At 41.1% G+C, this 20,931-nt stretch overlaps 4 protein-coding genes across 4 annotated transcripts; 2 read left to right on the top strand and 2 right to left on the bottom strand.

The window, feature by feature from the left end:
* The first annotated feature begins 85 nt into the window (after positions 1 to 85).
* dact3b (dishevelled-binding antagonist of beta-catenin 3b) lies at positions 86 to 8,756 on the top strand. Its single transcript, XM_079558922.1, has 4 exons — positions 86 to 557; positions 6,310 to 6,424; positions 6,680 to 6,787; positions 6,918 to 8,756. Exons 1-4 carry the CDS (start codon positions 318 to 320, stop codon positions 8,432 to 8,434), a joined length of 1,980 nt encoding a protein of 659 aa, XP_079415048.1. The 5' UTR covers positions 86 to 317; the 3' UTR covers positions 8,435 to 8,756.
* Positions 8,757 to 9,690: 934 nt separating this feature from the next.
* c5ar1 (complement C5a receptor 1) lies at positions 9,691 to 10,775 on the bottom strand. The gene has a single exon (XM_079563349.1). The coding sequence runs from the start codon at positions 10,738 to 10,740 to the stop codon at positions 9,697 to 9,699; it is 1,044 nt and encodes a 347-aa protein (XP_079419475.1). The 5' UTR covers positions 10,741 to 10,775; the 3' UTR covers positions 9,691 to 9,696.
* A 1,314-nt stretch (positions 10,776 to 12,089) lies between these two features.
* Positions 12,090 to 17,362, bottom strand: lbhl (LBH regulator of WNT signaling pathway, like). The gene is made up of 5 exons (XM_079569512.1): positions 17,313 to 17,362; positions 16,979 to 17,227; positions 14,754 to 14,829; positions 12,786 to 13,095; positions 12,090 to 12,306 (listed from the first exon to the last, which is right to left on the bottom strand). The coding sequence occupies exons 2-5, from the start codon at positions 17,077 to 17,079 to the stop codon at positions 12,236 to 12,238; spliced, it is 558 nt and encodes a 185-aa protein (XP_079425638.1). The 5' UTR covers positions 17,080 to 17,227; positions 17,313 to 17,362; the 3' UTR covers positions 12,090 to 12,235.
* Positions 17,363 to 20,030: 2,668 nt separating this feature from the next.
* LOC306972773 (complement C1q and tumor necrosis factor-related protein 9-like) lies at positions 20,031 to 20,911 on the top strand (the record flags this gene model as incomplete). Its single annotated transcript, XM_079569479.1, has 4 exons — positions 20,031 to 20,094; positions 20,250 to 20,291; positions 20,361 to 20,414; positions 20,514 to 20,911. Exons 1-4 carry the CDS (start codon positions 20,058 to 20,060, stop codon positions 20,909 to 20,911), a joined length of 531 nt encoding a protein of 176 aa, XP_079425605.1. The 5' UTR covers positions 20,031 to 20,057.
* Positions 20,912 to 20,931: the final 20 nt, after the last annotated feature.

The raw sequence follows: 20,931 nt of genomic DNA, 5'->3' as shown, positions 1-20,931 counted from the left end.
GTGACTAAGGCTGTGAGGCAGGTGAGGTCACTGCGTCACTGAAATGAATGGAGGGGGAAGGGACGCACGCAGCATCCTATCTCTCAAATGCTGTTTGGGGTGGACACTTTACCCTCGGAGGGGGCGCGGCTTCGTGTCTGTTTGACAGCCACGAGAAAGAGACTGCGATGCTTTAAGAAAGGCTGCAAGAGGAGCCACGCTGCCGGTGCACACACAGAGATGTAGTTTTTAAGAAGATACCCTGGACCGATGCAAAAAAAGAGAATCAGTAAACGTTTTTTTGAGAAATTGATATTTGTGGCAAATTAGTGGCACCTATGCACCGTGCCTTTACTTTCCCAATGACCGTGGAGCGCAGCCGGACGAAGGAGTGTCTGGAGGCGAGTCTGGCCGGTTTGTGTGAGCTTGAACTCCGCAAGCAAAGACAAGAGTCCCTGGTGCTTGGAGCGCTGGCTCTCGTTGATCCCATCCTTCTGCAGCGGGACCAAAGCGCAGCCCAAACTCAGCCATGTTTCAGCATCTGGGGCCAGGAGAACCTCACACTCAGGCGTCAGCTGGTAAGACTTTTACTGCTGTTTTTAATGTCTGCGATGACTCACACTGTATCGCGACAACACCCTAGTCTACCCCCTAAACATGTCTTCAATAGCCTCTAGCCGAAATGATTGTGCCCATTGTTATTAACTTGACCGTTGTGCGCTCCCATTAGGCTTGTCTGTTTTGTATTAATGTGACCACTATGTGCTTTAGAAGTTTCTAAACTTGATGGATGCCTCCCACATTCAGGGCGCACTGCACTTCTTGGGGCTCGCGCTGAGATTTATGCGTGAGGGCAGAGAAATTAGGGGGTGGAGCAGGGCGACGTTCGGGAAACACGCCGACTCTTTAATAGCCCATTGTTCGCTTCCTCGCGGACTTTTGGCAATTTTTTGCACATCATTAAAAGCATGAGATTTTGCAAGTCCAGTGTGCTCCATTGGCTTTATAATACTTAATTACGCACTAATTTAGAAACAAAATATGCAGTATATATTACAATGTAAAATAGCCTACGTGTCATTCAAGAAACTTTTTTTTGGCCTAATGGCATCTCCATTGTGCTGTGAATAGATAATTACATAAGAACATGCTTTGTGCATGGCTAATGTTGACTACATTGTGCCCTTTGAGCAAAATGTAGCGAAATCAAAATGTGCACTTGTTTTTTTTTTTTTTATATATATATATTTTGACTATCCCATGTGCATGATTTTAGGACTCACTTTTTGCTGCTCTCCACATTCTAACATTGCCATAATAAGAAGCCATTATTGAACTGGGTGCAAAAAGAAATTGAATCAGCCGCCTCCTCTTCACACCTCCCTCTCCTCCACTGGGGTCCTAACAATAGGCACATATGGGGCTGAATACTAATGACGAAGAAGACCTAGGGAGGCCCCAGCGCTGGCTCCATCCATGGTACATTGGCATCCTATGGGCATTAAGCTGACTTGCTGGTGCCGCACTTTATGCTTCGTTATGAATGTCGTCTACATGGTTGAATTAAACCAATTGAAAATAGCTTAAACTTGCTATAGGTCAACGGTGCTGCATTTGAGTGTGTGTTTGATCCATGGAAGATACATTTCAGCTCCAAAAGGCATCCGCAATGGATTTCGTCTAATGGGCTGCTTTCTGTTTTCTACTTTCTGCACAAGTCATCTCCAGATCAATGTTTATTAACAGTTTTACCCATCCAAGCGTGTGAGTAATTACAAGGGCAATTCCTCTGAGACGATTTTGTATGACTTGCAGGTCACCATCTGTGTCCAAGGCAAATCCTCCTTTCATTTTCTCCTATAAGTACAGCGCATAGACTTGGTACGTGTCAGTAAGCAGCCTTGAACATAAGTGCAGGACCCCCGACTAGGACAGTGGGGCCATGGTGAGCCCCCCCTCGATAATATGTGCTGGTGTTGTAGATAGATGGTGTTGACAGATGCGGGACGCCCAGACAGCAGCTGACCCCCTGTACCCCACTGTTGGAGGAGCCACTGAGGGAGCATGTATGAATTGTGTATGAATGCATGACATACATACAGCACATGCAGCCACCTGGACCACTGGCTTGACCAACCTTGAGTCACAAATAGCTCGGACATTTTTTTTTACTTGATCTTGACTGGCGGGCACCTACTGTTAAATGTTATTATGTTTTTAGGCATCTAAGCAGGCAGCCTTAACTAAACAATAATACATGGTCAGTTTATAGAATACTAAATTCCCACTTTTTTTTCTGATTTGCTATTCTCATTATGGAGCTGTGGCGATTGTAACGAGGTCGATTTTGTTTTCATTCTTGCTAGCTTTGAGAAAAATCAAAATGCAGCATATAAGAGGGTCACAAATGTAGAGGTAAATCATTTTCTCTTTAAAGCATTAGAAAGCATTAGAAATAGGCATTCCGTCGCTTCTTCATGCAGTACTCGGTTTCTCTCATGGGCATTTTTGTGAGGCTGCTGACACGGACACTTTTATTGAAATATTTATCCGGAATTTTCATTCATGTGGTCGTGTGCACTTTTGTCTCGCGGTGCTCGGTTTCTTCGGTTGGTTTCTGCCATTGTTGCGGCGCCCTCATCGATCATGCCGTGCCGTGAGCTCAGACAGTATAGTGTACCATTAGGGAGAGTGTGGGGAGCCTCGTCCACTCAGCACTGACTGATCACTCGGCTGAATCAATGCTACGCTCCGCTCCTGTTTGTTCACACTACACTTTAAAGACAGGGCTGTAACGAGTTTGTCTTCTCAGCTTCCTTTTGTGCAAACCAAACAGTGTGTTCAGACAAAGCCGGCATGTCACTATAGGGTTAACACGTAGTCGGGGTTTAGTCCTAGCTGGCACCCCTGATTTCATCTATTTATTCATTCATTCATTTTATTTACTTTTTTTTGTTCTGCTCCAAATGGTCTGAACCCATTTTTTTGGCTTAGTCCTAGATGAGTCCTGTTTTGGCGGAACATATTTTAATTAGAAGCCCTCTAATTGTGTGCAGGCATGTGTGACAGGTAATAAGACCACTGTACAGACGAACAGCAGCACTGGTGTGCGTTATGTTGTGTTTCCGGTGTCCCGCTGCCATGACTCTGTGGAGCCAGTCACAACAGCACTTTAATTATAAAGGACTGAATGGTTTATGCTCCCTGCTCTAGTTTTCACTGTCTTGGGGAAATGGTCTGTTAATAGAGACACTTCCCTCTGAAATCTTTCTTTTCAAAACCTATTGGAACTTTGTACTTCCTTCTAAATTGGTTGAATGCTCAAGGGGTTCAAAATGTAGTGGTGAACTAAAGATCCAAAATAATAATAATAATAATAGAATAATTGAATAGCAATAAATAACCAAATACAGTATAAAACTAAATTGCACTTCCATTTTTTCACTTAAACCCTTTGTACTGGTGTGTTGCGTTCCACACAGTAGCTCAGACTTCTTTAAAATGTATTGGTATTTCTCTTTGGTCAATACAGACCGGATGTCCAGGAGTTGACCCCGGTTCACCTGGTGGTCAGTATGTTCACACAGAAAGCAGGTGGCCCTTGTGTGGTATAAATTTAACAACTTAATGGTTAGGTAAAGCAGACTGCCCCGCCAGGTCCTCTCCTCTGTATCGGCCCCCATCCCCCACAGCAGCCACGGGAGCAGCAGAGGATGCAGTAAAACAGTAATGATACAGAGCACTGGGTGTCAGGGAACCAGCGGGTGACCATTAATAATAGAATGCAATCAAAGGGGCTGAAAGGTGTTGGCTAGACCTGCTACAGAGACATGAAGGATTAAGGTTATAGTTATATTTAACAGTTTTCACAAAATAGTTATCAGAATTATTAGATTAGTCCTGTTTCAAGCCTTACCATTGTTGCAAATTACATTTCAGTATTTTAATATATGAAGAGCACTCTAGGACATTTCTCCAATGAAGGCGGTAACCAATCAATTATGTCCAACAGCCTTTATTGATTTATTGATTCCCAATTGCCTACCACATATCCTCTCACTGCTCTCACTTCCAGTCAGTGTCCAAAACAAAAGGGCACACTTTTCATCTCTGAACCACAAGAAACAATATTGATGATGTAAATGCGCAGTGCTTAGTGTAAAACAATAGGACAAACTGTGAAGACAAAAGAGTCTGACATGGCCCGGGGAGGTGGCATGGGAAGCTTATAGGTTAGCTTGGGTCAGTTTTTCAGTTGACATTACAATAATAACAACAAGTTTGTGCATTGCCTTGTTGTGTGGGTTCCAACCCTGGAGATGTATCATTCCTCATTGTGAAGTGGTGTAATGCATTTTAATTAAGTCATTAGCTTTGAAGAAAATTCCTAGTTTGTGAATCCTTTCTCTAACAATATAAAACCTATTCTGATTTAGAAGTGTTAAAACTCAATTGATTTTGTCAGTTTACTGCACTTGATAGTATATGTATCTTATCCTATATGTCCTATGCTATTTATTAGGCATGGGGCAATAATTAAATTCAGAGAGAAAATAATTGCGATTAACGATATTCTCACGATATTTGCCTGTGGTTTAAAAAATTCACTGATTTTACTGAAATTATGAGATTTGGGTGACGAAATATTCCTCCTCGTTGTCTCCTATAAACGTCATATTGAGTGAGACCTAATTAAGTACATTTAAACAAATTCAACTCAAAACTCATCAAAAGAAAACAAAATTGCAGTAAATTATAAACAGAATGAAAGCCAGCTACTCTTTTTTTTTTTAGCAATAATTGATAGAAAGTCATTGTTGCTGATTTTATAACGTAGCACTGTATGGTGGATTTAGTTTATTGTCCCATCCCTACTGTTTATATGGAATGAATCCTCTGCACATTTGGCACACTGATGCTAATGCACACGGACAGTGAAGTGCAGATGTCCACACTTGTCCAAGAGTCTCTCCGTCATGTTCTCTCTGTAATATGAAAGTTGTCACCTTGTCATGAGGACATGCTCTATCTGCTGTTAATGAGACCCTCTCAGACACTGTCAGTTGTAGCTTCTGTTCTTGCCCTTGTAAGTGGCTGTCAGATGATCTTGACTGCATGACCGTGAATGATTGTCTGATCAGCATGCCCAATTTCACAGTGCCTTTTTGACAGCCAAATGTGATTATATAAATGATTACCAATTGAAAAGTTCTATGCATAAGCAAAACAGAGGCTTCGTATTTCCAGTTTTATTAAATTCTATGTTCAGTTGTAGAAGGTGCAAAATCTGTATTATCTGTATATAAAAAATACTTGCCCATATATTTGAGTGTCAGTTTGCTACCATTACGTATCATAGGGTCACTATTTAAGATGTTATAATGCTTCCATACATACAAATTTCCCCCTCTATTCATTTCTATCATTAGACAATGCAAAACATATTCCTTCTATTTACAATTTTGATATCACTCCCGGTTTATGTATACTCACCAAACCCTTGAAAGACCAGACTCCACCTTCCACCCCCTGTGTTAAATTATTCATGTTCCGGGCGACTGCTCCCACTGTGGCTGCTTACGTAAGACACACACAGATCCGTACGGGGAGGATGCCCGTCAGGGATAGCCTTCAGATAACCTTTGTGTTTCTGTACTCAAGCTTAAACGCATTGCATTCTAAGCTTTGTCATCTCTGTTTTAGTATGCAACGTAGCAAAATAAAAGATACAGTCCATCTCTATGTATGAGTGCATTCAAGAGTATTTTTAGATAGGAACAGCCGAGAAAAGAGGAACAATAAAAGAGTTAAGTAGCTATAGATGGATGACCTTAGGGACTTTTGTGAAACTCTCTTGAAACCACTTGAAGAAGATCCTAATGGATGCATGATGTTTGAATGTTTACATAATGTTGAATTTGAACATAAAAAGGGCCATAAAAGTTCCGTGCCATGTGAGAAACACCATGATTAAACTGCTCGACGCACAAGAAATAAGAAAAGACTAAGCAAAAACTAGATCTTTATTGATCTCACAATAGAGATGTTCAATAACACTTATAATAGCAAGTGACGGACAATATTTTGTTTTACTAAATTACCAAATTAGAAGTTATCATGTATACTAGAATCATCTTCACAGTGGGCGATAGGTTGTTATTTAATATTTGCCAAACAAACACAGTAAAGCTCCCAGCTGTGCTTATTTCATTTCAGTTTTTCCTCCAACCCTGTCATTTAAGTCCATGTGGTGTCTGAACACAGGCTGTTTGTTTGCTTCCTCTTGTCAATATAATAAATGGAGGCAATTTTGATGTGTTTTCGTTGCAGAGTGCCCTCCAGAGCCACCCATGGGCTCTGATCCAGTCTTTGGAGCAGCAGGTGGGAGAGCTGCGGATCGACACAGACACTGGGGGAGACATGTGCGACAGCCGGCCCAGCTCTGGTACTTTTCTTTACATGCTCTCGTTTTTGGTTTGCAGATTATACTGTAATTACAACACTCTCCTAATCCTAATCTCTGCCTTGTCTGTCAATGTTAAATGGATTGTGAAACTGACACACATACTGTTTTTGACCCCATTGTCTGTTACTGTAATAAGAGATGAAGCTTCCATTGTTTTATTGTCTCTTTGTGACCTCAGTGACAAAAGAGGCTGATTTGAAAGTACTCCAAATACATCTGCTTTATTTTTTACAGGTTTCTATGAATCCAGTGATGGTCATTCGCCAAAGGGGAGATCATCAGCAGAGCCCACAGAGACGCAGCCAAACTGGACATACTGCAATGAAAGGCCAAAATCTTTAGGTAAGAAAGACTTATGGCTATATGTGACAGCTTATTTTCTGAATGAAAGATTTACTATAACTATTTTGGTCTCTGTAATAACAGGTGGAATGACATTCTTGCAACTAAACAGTTATCTTGTTATATACAGGTGACCCACTTTCCCCAGACAGTGAAATGGAGATCCCCATTCTCCGCTCTTCTCTCCCTCGCTCTTTCTCTGCTCCGTACCCATCTCTAGAGGGCATCGCTGAGGAGGAGGGCACCGGACTTGACCCCTGGTTTTGGGACCTCAATAAGACCACCCAAACTTGGCCACAACATCAGCAGCAGCAGCAGCAGCAGCAGCGAGAGGGGCACCCAGAGGAGACACAACCCTTTAAAGAGGAAGATTACCATCAAGCATTGAGAGTTGAGGGCTACATTCTGAGTGTCATCCACAGACATACTCTCCCCCCACGACCTTGCCAACCTCGGACTACTCTTAGCCCCGATCCCATCTTCCCCAATACATCTTTACACCGAAGAACACCATCGATTACCTCAGAGCTACGCCCCCATGACCCATACCTCCAGGCTTACGTTGACCTTTCGGGACATCCCAGTAGTCAAATCCGGGGTTGTGACCTATCAGAAGGGGAAGCCTGTGGTGGAGAGGCCCCATCATTGGAGGAGGACTGTTATTTGGCTCTACCCTACCCCCAGTCTAGGCCTCACTCTCTGGCTGGAAGGCTGCCTTCACCTCTGCCCTTCCCAGACCCCAACTGTGGCAAAGGGGCTGTTGACCTTTGCGGTGAACTCGCATCCCCCCAGCGTTATAGAAACCCACAAACTGCCATTCATCCAAACCTTGTAAACACACAGTTTGTTCCCAGACAGGCATGCCGTGGCCTCTTGCAATCTCCAAGACACTACAGTCCCAGTCAAACGGCAAGACCCAGCCAAACTATCACTTCTCCTGAACACCAAAACAGGCCGAAGGCATCAAAGAAGACCCACAATGACCGTCACAAAGCTAAGAGGTCAAATAGCAAGAACAGGTCGCAGTCTGAACATAGCCTACTAGGTCAACGAATGCTACCTGAGCGAAGATACAGCACAACAGAGCGTCCTCAGGCTAGAGTGGACCCTGCCTGCCATCAGGCCAACCAAGTGTGTCGCAATAATGCCGGCAGGCGCTGGTGTTCAAATTTGGAGCTAAGCCAGGATGAAGGTGAATCCCATACACCCCAAGCCAATAGACGGCCACCTAAAAAACGCATTGGTCATTCAAATCAACAGCAAAGCCACCCCGGTGATCAGCATCGGCATCAATGGCACGGTGACTACCAGCAGAGGGCGCCATTGTGCAAGGAGGAGGAAGAGGCATACTCAAGAGCTGCCCCTGCTGAATCGGAGTCAAGCATGAGCGAGGTTTACTCCCCAGGATCGAGCTCCTTGTCCAGCGATTCAGATGAGAGCGGTGGGTTGGTGTGGCCACAACAGCTGCCCCCCCGATTGGCCATGGGGTCTTCATCCTCCTCCTCGCCCTCTCCGCAGGCCACAGCAGCCGCGAACGGCAGCACCTCACAGCCCAAAGCCTTTGTGAAGATCAAAGCCTCCCACGCACTCAAAAAGAAGATTCTGCGTTTCCGGTCTGGGTCGCTGAAAGTCATGACCACTGTGTGAAAAAGTGAAACGTTTCACAGACTAATTGCTGATTTGTGAAAGCCATTTTCAAAGGATCTGCTACAACTACTTCTCATTTTTTTTGCTTGTCTTGTGTCTGTCTTCTTGGATGGGTTGTTTCATTTTGGGATCACCATTTAGTTTAAATCACTTTCATTACACCCGTCTGGCATCATAACGCCCATGCCCTTAGCAATCCTATCTAGCCAAATCAATGCCCCCAAATACCTCAACATCTTCAGCTCTGTTGCCTCTGGTTTCCTGTGCTGTCTTTTCCTTAGTGACTCTACCACGCCTCAAGTCCCACCTACTGCCTTTGCATCTTCACTGTAATTCTGTCGGAAGGTTTTTATTTACACCTTACCTCCTCTATGACACCAACGAGACACTGGACAAAATGAGAATTACCATTTCACCTATTTGCACAGCTGCTAATTTATTTGCTTTATATATATTTTTACACAGCACAACAATATTCTGTCACTTTAATGTCCTTGTATATAACACAACCATCAACCTCAATTGGACCTTACAGAGAAACCATCTAATTGCCTGTAATGTGTATTAGTAACAATTAAGCACAAGACACTTAAGTTTTGTAATGCTGATTTTTATTCTGCTTTCATCTGATCCATAAAGAAAATTCCCACTACCTCCTTTTCATGGACCGAGCAAGAGGTCAAGGTCAAAGTCATTGTTACAAACCGAGTGGCATAAAGATGAGGAGGAAACACAAGACAAATGGTGTAAATATGATGTACAAACCATCACGTGGCCTTGTTCGGATGATTGTACTTTGTAAATAAAGACACTCTTTACAGATTTAATGAACATATTGCTTTATTATATAGACGATGGTGGCATTTGGCCTGTAGAAGCATGCAGGATTGGCATGGACTTAAACAATAGCGTCCTCTAGTGGCTCGGCAAAAACAGAAACACATGATAAGTTTTATGGACTTCAGTGGAGTTCAGAGTTGTCTATTTTAAAATGTACAGTGAAACATTAATAATAAGTTACAATTGGAAATAGGTCCACCAGCATTTCAACATTGTTAGGTTAGTCTATAAGCTATAGGCCTAAGCTCGTGGGTGCGAAAAAGTGTTTAAGTGTTTTTTGTTTTTTTTGCTTTATTATTATTAGTAGTATTTATTAGTATTTTTGTGTTGTTGTTTTGTTTTGTTTTTATCCCTGAGCACTAGGCCTATATATATAGACTATTAAAAAACAACGTTTTGCACATATTTTGCACATAGCTTTGTCATATTTTAGTCATCTCTTTGACGCTCGTGCTTCTGGATTCACAATTGCTGACGTTAACTCTGCTCTGTGCTTCCTCTGTTACAAAATTCTGGAGGACCCCGCGCAGAGACCGGCTCATTGTGTCTTGAAAGCCCCGTCCGAGACACACATAAAGCAGCGGGTTCAAACAGCTGTTCACGTACGCCAAACACAATGCCAACGTGTGCGCAAAAAACACCCGGGGCCTGTTATCAGCGTGGCGCGGGGTCTTCAGGAGAATGAAGTCGACAATGTGAAGCGGGATCCAGCAACCGAAGAAGCTGACTATCACTGCGACGATAATCTTCAGAGTACGTCTGTTGCGGTTCCCACGGTTGCCACGGGACAGCCCACTCCCTGCGCGCTTGTACACCTTCCAGTGACACACGACGATGACCAGAAACGGCAGGATGAAACCCAACAGAGAGCGGACGGTGTAGACGATCCAGGGGGCGTTCGGGTTCGTGTTCGGAAACAACGTTACGCACTCTTTCTTTTTCAGTGATGCGTGTGTCTCTTTGTAAAAAACAAACTGTGGAATGCTGCCTATGAGTGCAAAACACCAGACAAGCACACACACCCAGGCACCAGCCCTTGGTTGCCTCCTGTTCTGGCACCAAACGGGCCTGGTCACTAGTAAACAGCGGTCAACACTGATGACGACTAGCTGGAGCACGCTGCAGTACATAAACAAGTAGAACAGGCCTTTGATCATGGGGCAAGCCAGGGAGCCAAAGGGCCAGTGGTCGTCGTGCGCAAGCGGCACCATGAGCAGAGGCAAGGACAGGCAGCACATGAGGTCCGCCAGAGCCAAGTTAAGGAACCACAGTGAGGTGACCGAGTGGGGCATGCAGAACCCCGTCACCCACACGACCACGGCATTGCCTGGCACCCCCAGCAGGATCACGATACTGTAGCACACTAGGGATATGATCTGCGCGGGTTGCAATGCTGGAGATTCGCTTGGCAAATCAGGGAATTCGAAATCATAATCATACGATACTGAGGTGTTGAAGTTCGCCATCGTCACTGTAAAATAACATAAACACCACTAATTAATACAGCAAATATTTGTGTGAAATGAAGTCCAAAATCAAAAGAAACTTTCTAAATAGGCTACATAATTATGAACTTTTTAAGTGTTATTTTATATATATTATTTTCATAACAAGAAGAGCCCATTTATTTTTACTGTGGGGTCCCAAATTGCTTGCATGGCAATTTTGGGGCCTGGGAAGTTTAATGAATAAAATATAAGTAGAATTAATTCAATTTTCAAATTATTATTATTTTACTTTAGCTCTGACTACATTATTATAGGGTAATTGCCAACCAGTAAAGTTTAAAATAAAAAATAAAAAATACAATTATATCCAACTGCTACTTAAAGATAAAACATATAATTAAGAATTTTGAATGCTTTCTGAACCCACTACATACATATAGAATAACCGCACTTACATGGTTGATGCTGCGCTGCACTTCATAAAAGGAAGTTATGAAACTGTTCTGCTTTTAAACAATTTTAACGCCCCAGCGACATAGGATCTTGCACAAGATCCTATCAAGAAAACAGGATATTCACACGTACAGGGTCCTCCTCAAATGTGATTGCAATCACCAAAAGAATTGCTTTAAAATAAGTGATTAATGCTTAATTCATAATGAATTAATGATAAGTTCATTTTTGTTCATCAGTATTTCCTCAGGAAGGCGTATGAACTCATGTTAATTCATGATAAATTCAGAATGAAGTCCTGAATGAATGCATGAATCCATCAAATTATCCATTAACTAATGCACCCTTATTATAAAGCTTTTCCAGCCTTTTTTTATTTGAAAAATGATAATTTCATCTGCTCATTACAATCTGTTCATTCTCCACTTATTTGGTCAAAAAGATGTCTAAGTCTGCAATACATAATGCATAATATACATTAGATGTATATTATGCAAGGTAAGACATGAAAGTGACGAAAGAAAATCATTGTTTTGATAGATTTACGTTTTGAAAAAATATAAGCTACACACACAGTCTCTTTTAATAAAGACTAGAGTCAGAATGAAAGTAAAATGCATAGTTTGTGATGGACAAAATACAGCATTATTCAGCAAAAATGCAATAAAATGATACATATTTACAGATGTGAAAAATATATTACCAAATATGTTAGTGTTATGGCGTATAGAGTGAAATAACTCAACCTGCCTTCCCTTTTGAGGTTAACGGGAATGGCAAACTAAAAATAATATAAAATACTGATTAATATTAGACTAAAGTGTAACAAGTTAACTGTTCACCTAATAGGGATTTATTATCATAATTCATATACTAAACAGAAACCTTTATGACAAACTGGAAGAGGCCCCCATAACTAGCAAGGATCTTTACAGCGAGAAGCAATCGGACGTCTATATCAACTCAGGAAAAGGAAGTAAAATAATAGAGACATCTCGCTCAAAACCAAAAAATTCAACTAGAGTAAAAGTGTCTTTATGGCAGTGAGAAAGCCAGTTGATCAGTTGAAGGCTGATGCGTTGCTCGGTGGAAGTGTCGGTGTGTCATCTCGAAATAAGTCCGACTGAAGATCTGTTGGTTAAAAAAAGACAAAGTTATATACGAGGAAATCTTGCCGATTTTGTCATCAAAAATGTTGCTGATAATTCAACAACACTGCAACCATTCTAAACCCTCATCTCTACTGGAGCAACAAAACCCTTCTGCAGGGCCAGTTTTGGGTCCCCAGGAAAGATACAATGTCTAAAATACACAGCTTCATCATTTTGAGGACTACTTACTGCCTCTGTGACACTGCAGATAATGCCACTGCTTATTGAGAATTTCGTCTCACTTTATTTGTGTTGATGAAGAAGAGTTTTTTGTTTCATGTGGATAAACCCAGCAAGTACAGGTCAGATCAGATCAAACATCATGTCAAAACATATTCTTTTTGACAGTCAAAAGGCAATTTCAACCATATAGTCTTAAATCTCAACATTAAACCGGCTCTGTAGTAAGTTATGATGTTACAAGAATGCAAGCTATAGTCTTTTAAAAAGGAAACATACCAATAAGAGTGAGTCCTGGCTGTGGGTTGAAGATGACAGAGGTCTCTTCCTCCTCGTCCTCCTCCTCCCCCCAATCTGCAATGTTGGCTGGAGGTATACACTGCTCCAAGAACAGGTCCTCCTCATCTTCATCCAGGTCCGAGTTCTCTGGAGGCCAGCGCAGCTCTCCACTCTCCACTTCACTCACTTCAGTGGGTTCCACCACGATGGAGGGCAGTCGCTCCTTCTCATGCACCTGGCTCATCTGCTCCACATGGTTCACGGTGCAGGGCTGGGCAGCCAAGACCACCTCCACGGGCTCGGGGAAGATCTGGTAAACAAAGGGAAGTGCGAGGGACCCAGTTCATTGCACTATGACTTATTTTTGTACAACGCTCATGTGCAAAATGTGTAGCACGTGCAAAAGTCGCAGCATTGGCTCATTTACATATCAGTTTTGGGGCCCTAAAACTATAATACAGGCAATTTCAAATGGTAAATTAGGCGCAACATGCCCATTAAAATGATGTTTCTAATGTAGTTCCATTTTAGCCTTGTGTCAGTCTTGATTCATATTTAAAGTCATGTTTCAGGCCTGCAGTCTAACATTTTGAATTGGTTGCATTGCTTCCTGTAAGTTTTTTATATACTCTAGGTGCATAAGTAAAAGCATCCTAGAAAAAAAGGGCTTTCTGCAAGTAGTTCCACTATACAGACACGATTTATGAGTTCTCCATTTTTATTATTCGTCTATATACTGTACATAAAAATGCATATCACTTGAGCTCATGAAAAAATAGGCCTGGCAAGACAAGGCACGTTTATTTGTAGAGCACAATTCATATACAAGGAAATCCAAAGTGCTTCACAGTTGCATACAATCACAAGAAAGCGGATCGAATCAATCCATAAAACATTGACAACATTTTTAAATTAATGACAGTAAAAAGCAAGAGTGCAAATACTCTCAGTTGGCATATGCCCGCATTGCACGGGTAAAAAGAACTGTCTCACATCCTCATGAAGACTGTTCAAGATTTTAGCTGCATGAAACTGAAACGCAGCCTCACCGCGTTTATTATTGACTCTGGGAACCACCTGGAGACCTCTCCCTGAAATTGTAACTTTTGGCCTATATACTGTACTTCCCTATCAAAAAATTGTGCAGCCCTAATAATAGTAAAAAGGAAGGTCTCCAGGCGGGTGCAAGTCTTTGAAGGAAACAGAAGCCAGGGTCTGCTGATAGTGATTTGTTTTAGCAATGTGAGGCTTAAGATCTTTACTTGAATCCACAGGGTTTTGAGGGGAAATACTGTGTTTCTATTATCCAGTTCAAATTGCATGCTGCTTTCTATCACAAACTACAGTAAGAGATTACCCTGGCTATCGTCAGACAAAATATCACAAGTTATATTTAGTCTGGGAACCACCAATTCATTTTCTCTTAGGAGAGGTGTAGTTTACGATTGTCCATAGTCGTTTATTGGGGGCTACGATTGTCTGTCATGTGTCTGCACGTAGCCATAGCCAATTGTATCACGGTATCAGATGACGTATGACATACCCACTGAAAAACTTTCCAGCTAAACTATTTAGAACTCGGTCTAAAGCTTCATCAAAATATGGCGTCGCTGCTGTCATGTTGGATCTGTAAATAAACTTTTTTTTTTTGTAAACAAACTACAAGCTTCTGTAAGTCGAATAGCGCGTCATCGTCTTGCTGTCCCTCCTTGTTCTGTGATTGGTCCCCAAATCCATGCGAAAATTTCGGCCATGGTCCCCAAGCTGTTGTGCAGTTCGAAATGGTTCGAGCGCACACAGCAGCATGGGTATTCCCAGGCTAGTAAGAGATGATGGGTAAAAACATTGGATAAGCTGTGACAGCCTGATAAAAGAAAACGATAAATTGAACTTGTGTTTATCTTATCTTCTTTCGAGCCTGATGATAACTACTAAAATAAGAGTGACCTAAGGCTATTTAGAAATTACCTGGAAAGGTATTCTTTGGTCCTTGTCTTGGATGCCATCAGCATTTCGGTCATGACCACCAGAGCCCTCCACCTGCCTGCATACAAAAGTAAGATTGGAGTATTTCAAATATTTTTATTGTTAACTCAGTACATTGGGCACAAAACAAGTGCATAGGGAATAGCTTTCCTCAAGTCTAATGTATTAAAGCAGTACTAAGTAACTTGTTCACCATAATAAATCATTTTCGTAATCCCTCTGGGGGTAATACAAGTGTTAATGGGATGATTGAGGGTCTTTCGTCCCTGGCCAGAAAACCACAATTGCAACTTCGCAGCCTTCGGGTCGGAGGCCCCAATACAAACTAATGGAATCGCGAAGAAGAAGCTAACTGCGGGCTAGCCCCACTTAAACAGTATATACAGCCAAGTTTGAGTAAAAAAAATCTCTATTGTGCAATTGGATGTACAATATCCCTCTCTCGCTTTGTCTTTTCTGTCAACGTAGTATTTAATCTCACGGACAATTAATGAGTAAAAAAAAAAAGCAATATGCTACGACACCTGCAGTGGCGCTTATGACCTTTAGGGGCATGAGCAACTTAGTACTGCTTTAATGGCCAAAAGTTGAATTGAACTAAAGTGCAATCACATTTTGTCATAGGAAAGTGGTCCAATTGACTAATAAACAGTATGCAAATGTTATTTCATTCCCCCCTCCCCCATTTCATTGTGGAGGGCACAGTTCCACGTATATGTCTGAGCTGTTCAGATGGGCTGATCAAAACTTGAATTTGGCCAAACAAAGTAAAACTACAAAACATAAAACTACATAATACCATAAAATCTAAATATATGCATGTACTACAGTTTCAGCTGTATTACCTGAATGCCATGATATTGCATTAGAGGCCTATTACGTTAAAAGATGTGCAAAATCATCATGCTTTTGGTCGATTATTGGCTATCATCACATAATCTATTCCTATTCCCGACACCATAATTAATGTCTCAATAAGTCAATAAATCTGTAGCTACCTGCCATTTGATTGGACAAATATGTCACAATGTTATTGGTTAAAGCTGGTAAGATTGTGGGGGTTATGTGTGGCATCAAATGTGCATCCAGCCGTCACACAGCGGAGATTAGAGGACATTTCGAACACGGTTTAATATCAAAATGGATTATGTTCTCAGCCTCTCTTTTGATTGCATGAAAGGGAGCCTATAAGGACAAATGCTCCGTTTTGGGCTTAATCAAAAGGCAATTTGATAATGACATGGAATTTTATGGGCTGGCACATTTCGACAGCAATGAGACAATCATTTCAGGAATTGCTTTCATGAATAAGTTGGATAATGCAATGTTTAATTTCAGATTGTTTTGGAACAACTCATTTTGTGAGCCATTATCGTTATGACACACAGACAAAAACCCTGCATATTTATCTCTGATCTGACTGTTAAAAGATCCCATGACGATACTGGTATTATCCAATAACGTGTATCGTCCCTTTGGTAAAACTGCAAAAAAAGACTTTAGAACGGCTGCTCTCTTCATAGTATTGAGCAACACACTAAGCCAGTTTGAAGCAGAATTAGGACAGCACCAGATTTAGGGAGATGACTTCATTTTTGGACCTTTCAGTCAGTGTGTACTATTTTTGTTCAGATAGACCACAACTGTTTCCAGTCAACAAGCGAATGGAAACTTGCTGTTGCTAATACAAAGAGGAAGATTAACCTCAATGTAATCCCTGTCATAGACTGCCTCTGCTCTGACACAACTGCATGGTCAGCAAAGTCAACAATCAGTCAGAAAAGCAGTGACCGGAAACGATAAAGTAAGTCAAAATGTGAAGCGAAAAAAGGTGTGAGATCACGTGATGTTCATTGAGATAACAAATGGGGACTTTTTAGCATGTGGTAAAAAAAAAAATACACAAACGCCCACAGTACAGTGTCACTTAATCAGTAATCAATGAATAACTTGTAAAATGCATTTACACATATTTGAGAATTTAAAAATGCATAACCATATACAGTATGTTTATACAGTATTATTTTGACACATAAAACAGATATGACTTGATATGTAGCCTTAAGGGTATACCTGCTTTCACATCTAAATGTACACCCCATATTGTATTTAAATAATGTAAACAGTATGTCATGTTAAAAGCAAATCATTTTCATTTAACATGCGGACAAGAAGAACTACTTGTTACTCATAATTCATTGTCCTACCTGTGAGTTGAAGTCAGGCAGCCTAAATCTCTGTCCTGGCATAGCTCCACTGTGAATCTGGACTCATGTGGGATGGGCATTCGAGGCTCCAAAGGGTCCATGGGGTGTTCAGGAGCAGACGGGACGCCCCTGCAGCATGCCTCCTCTGCTGGGCCCTCACAGAGGCTATTGGCCTCCAGAGCGATGCCGGTGTGGAAGGGTGTAACCCCCTCAGATGTCCCAGGAAGCAGGTGCTCTTTCAGGTGCTCCCTTCAAACAGAATAGCACAAGTTCAATTTGTCAGTTTGTTGGTTTGTTTATTCAAATCTCAAAGTCTGCATGCACTGCTCTGTACTTTCTATCTCCTGTCTGTGACTGTCTCCCTAGGCCAGCCGAACCCACTGGCTTTGGAGAGGAGCAGGATTAGTGTCTCTTTCGATTATAGTGGCGGGTCGGTGACGTCAGCGGGGCTTGACCGTCTTCTTCGGTGAGCTGGTTCATTTGTCTGATAAATAGTAATGCTGTGACCATATGAGCAACTGCTCTGTACTACAATGACAACACCGGATCTGCAACATGCCTTGGCTTGAGCTGCATGTGTTGCTTAATGACCACAATGCTGCTATGTTTTTAATCTCTCCCCCCCAACTCTATCAGTGGATTTACATTTGGAAGGTGCATGGAATTAGCTTAAGGATCAAGGGCTCAGTGCTGGGGAGGGGGCAGATATATATATCTATATATCACCTATAGCTAAACAAGCAGGGAACTGTGAACAGGAGCATCTAATCTGCTCTGGGATAAGTACCAGGCTAAATATATGTCTTACTTGTGGAGGAGAGAGTAAGAGAAGGAACTGCGCATGACAAGATTTAGGCATGATACATCAGTGAATGCATGCTAATCTTCAAGCACTGTCTGTGCTGGATGTTGTACCAGAAGCTTTGATTGTGTCATATGTGTATTGATTTTGTAGAGACTATACTTCACGCAATAGCAGCACATCAGACAGAGGAAGAATATGGTGGTAAACGACTGGAGATCAGATTTATACTTATGCAATATGTGGTGCACCTCCAGCCACTGAAACCCACATCAGCACAAATTCATTAATATTAATCAAATTAAATTAATAAATTCATGAATATTTACTTTAATATCATGGGAACAATCTAAGACATTTTAACAACATAGCACAATATAATAATAAAATAATAATATTAAATTATTATAAAGAATGACGAAATGTGTATTTCGCATTGCACAGATCAACTGACGTATTAGACCAACCTCTTTTTAATACATTCCAAGACAGTGTATCCCTGTATCCTTTATTGATAAGTGCATGCAAAGATATACACACACTGTAAGAAATTACTGTAAAAAAAATATGGTAATTTTTTACAGTAAGAAACAGCTGATTACTGTACATTCCCACAGGAAATGACACAAATATATGTTCAGGAAGTCCAAGTTTAGGCATTAAGGCATCTGGAGCTGCAGCTTACTTGACCTATATTTTTTTTTTTGAAGAAGGAAGACAGAGACGGATTTTCATATGGATCATTGCTTTCCTCTTGAGAAATAAGGTAAATGTTTTCTCTATATGTAGTACATGCTAGAACGTTTGGTGACAAGATCACTGTGTTTCTCCACTCCTTATCCACTAAAAGTGGAAATTAATGATTAATTTTTTTTTTACCGACAGCCAAGGCAGTTGACAATGCCTTTAGTCACAACATTAATCAAGTGGGATAGTTGACCCAGTTATTTTATTATATTTTATCTAGTTATTTATTATCTTTGATTAACCAAGTGGGTGATTGACAACCTTTCTGATTTCTAACAATGACCTGACACTAAAGAACACCCAATGGTACATTTCTGAGTAGCAGGTGGAACGTACACTTCTCTTGGTAAAACAACAACACTACACAGAAAGGCGCCTCGGCCTACAGTGTTTGACAGAAGTTGAACATCCACTAAATTCTAGATGGATGGTGGTTGGCTTTAATTTCATTAGTGGACAGGAGCATTGTCTATCAGTTGAATTAAAATTTGTACTGATTCATTCTTTTATATTATCAATTTTATTTCAGTCCCTGGTGAGTGGATGTCAAGTCTTGAGGGCCGTGATTTACCAGGGCAAAGCTTTGTGTGGTCTTTCTGCATATCATCTTTTCAACCTTGAAAACCAAGAGGAAGTCTCTGACCTTGAAATTCATTCAGAGGCATGCACAAAATGTGCATATTTGTAGTTACAATGTCTAGGATAACATGTTTTGATATACTACATTTGATTTTTCATTTGAGATCTATGTTCATTTGAAAATGTTCAATAAAGCACTGATCCTAGGAATTGCTTGTGAAGTCTGATTTTGAGAAGCCCAGTTACTTCTCTCAGTATGATGCCGTAGGTAATATATATTGTAGTTTACCATTGAATATGATTACAGTAGTAGTATGATTACAGTTTGTTTTAACATGATGTGATCACTGTTCTCATCCCTGTCTCTCTGTACATAGTCTGTATATAGTGTCTCTGTGTGTTTCTACTAACTCGTGTGTAACACCAACCTGCCAGGGGGTCTGCGGATGGAAATTAGCCTAAGGCTATAATCTGGCATATTTACATTTGTAAAAATGTTCATTAATATGTATTGTAGAAATATTTATGATTGATTACTGTAACATTTATACGGTTCCAAGCTGTTATTTTAAGAACTTCAGCAATATTGTAAATTTACAGTAAAGAGCAGGCAAATGTTGTTACCTGCTCTATACCGTAAATGTACACACATTTTTCTTACAGTGCATGTGCATCAGAATATAAAGAGCTATCCTGTTGTCATAAACAAATTAGAAGGTTTTGGCCAGTGAGGAGCTACTACAGACATGTCAGCTCAGACCAGAAAAACGGCATTCTCTAATAACTCTGAGAGAGACTGTCAAAGAGCAAGGCTGCAGTCTGGCGCTGGTGTGCAATCAGGTAAGGATCTCTCCTCGGTACATCATTTCAACTACATTTTTACATGACTTACATGTCACTTGTTACTTTGCATCTTGTAGTTGAAGAAGAGACAGCAACTCCTTTTTCATCATGGGTTGCATCTGCAGTTTGGGAGACAAAAATACAGGTCAAAACATTAAAAAAAAATGTCTATTCACTGCATTGCCATGTTTTTCCCCTTTTGTTTACCTGCTACAGGCAATTAGTTTGAGGCTACAAGGATTTCTGTGCTCCAATTACTGTATAACACTAACTGGTGTTGTTAAATGTATTATTTTTCAGATGACAAAAAACCAAGTGATGGAGATTCAGGTGATAAGATAGGTACGTGCCCGGCTTGTAATAAATAATAAAATAGGATCATTTTGTGATTTACCTCTCATTGCTAATTAGGGCCTCTTCCTGAACCTCCAGATGGCAAAGATGTTGTTCCAGTGCGTCCAAAAAGTAAGCTTTCTCCATTATTATTATTATTATTATTATTTTTGCCAAACAATACAAAATTAGCATTTTCATCTTTTGTGATTTTTTTGTGACTATTTATAGAGGAAGTTGTTGCCTTCACTGCCAAACTGAACATCACTCACAGCACCCCATACCATCGGGGCGTGCTGAAGCTTGTAGATGTGCTGGCCAATGAAGGGAATGGCTACAGTCCCGAGACAGGACTTTTTGTGTGCCCATTGAAAGGCTTGTATTTCTTCACTGTACACATGTCAGTGGCAGGACGGGCCCAATGTGAAATCTATAAGAACGGAGAGAGTGTAGCTACACTGTACTATACAAGTCACCCACATGACTGCACCCAAGTGGCGACCATCAGCAGTATTGTGCCGTTGAAGGAGAACGATAAGGTGTGGGTCAACCTCTGGGGTCACGGCAGACATGAAATTATCGCCACAGAGGACAATGACACTGTCTTTGTGGGCTTCTATTTAGGATAATGGTATTGTGTTTCCTGTCC

The sequence above is a fragment of the Gobius niger genome (genome assembly GCF_951799975.1).
Source record: "Gobius niger genome assembly, chromosome: 1".
NCBI lineage: Eukaryota > Metazoa > Chordata > Actinopteri > Gobiiformes > Gobiidae > Gobius > Gobius niger.
Note: the sequence above shows the minus strand (reverse complement) of the source record. Positions and strands in the feature narration are given on the sequence as shown.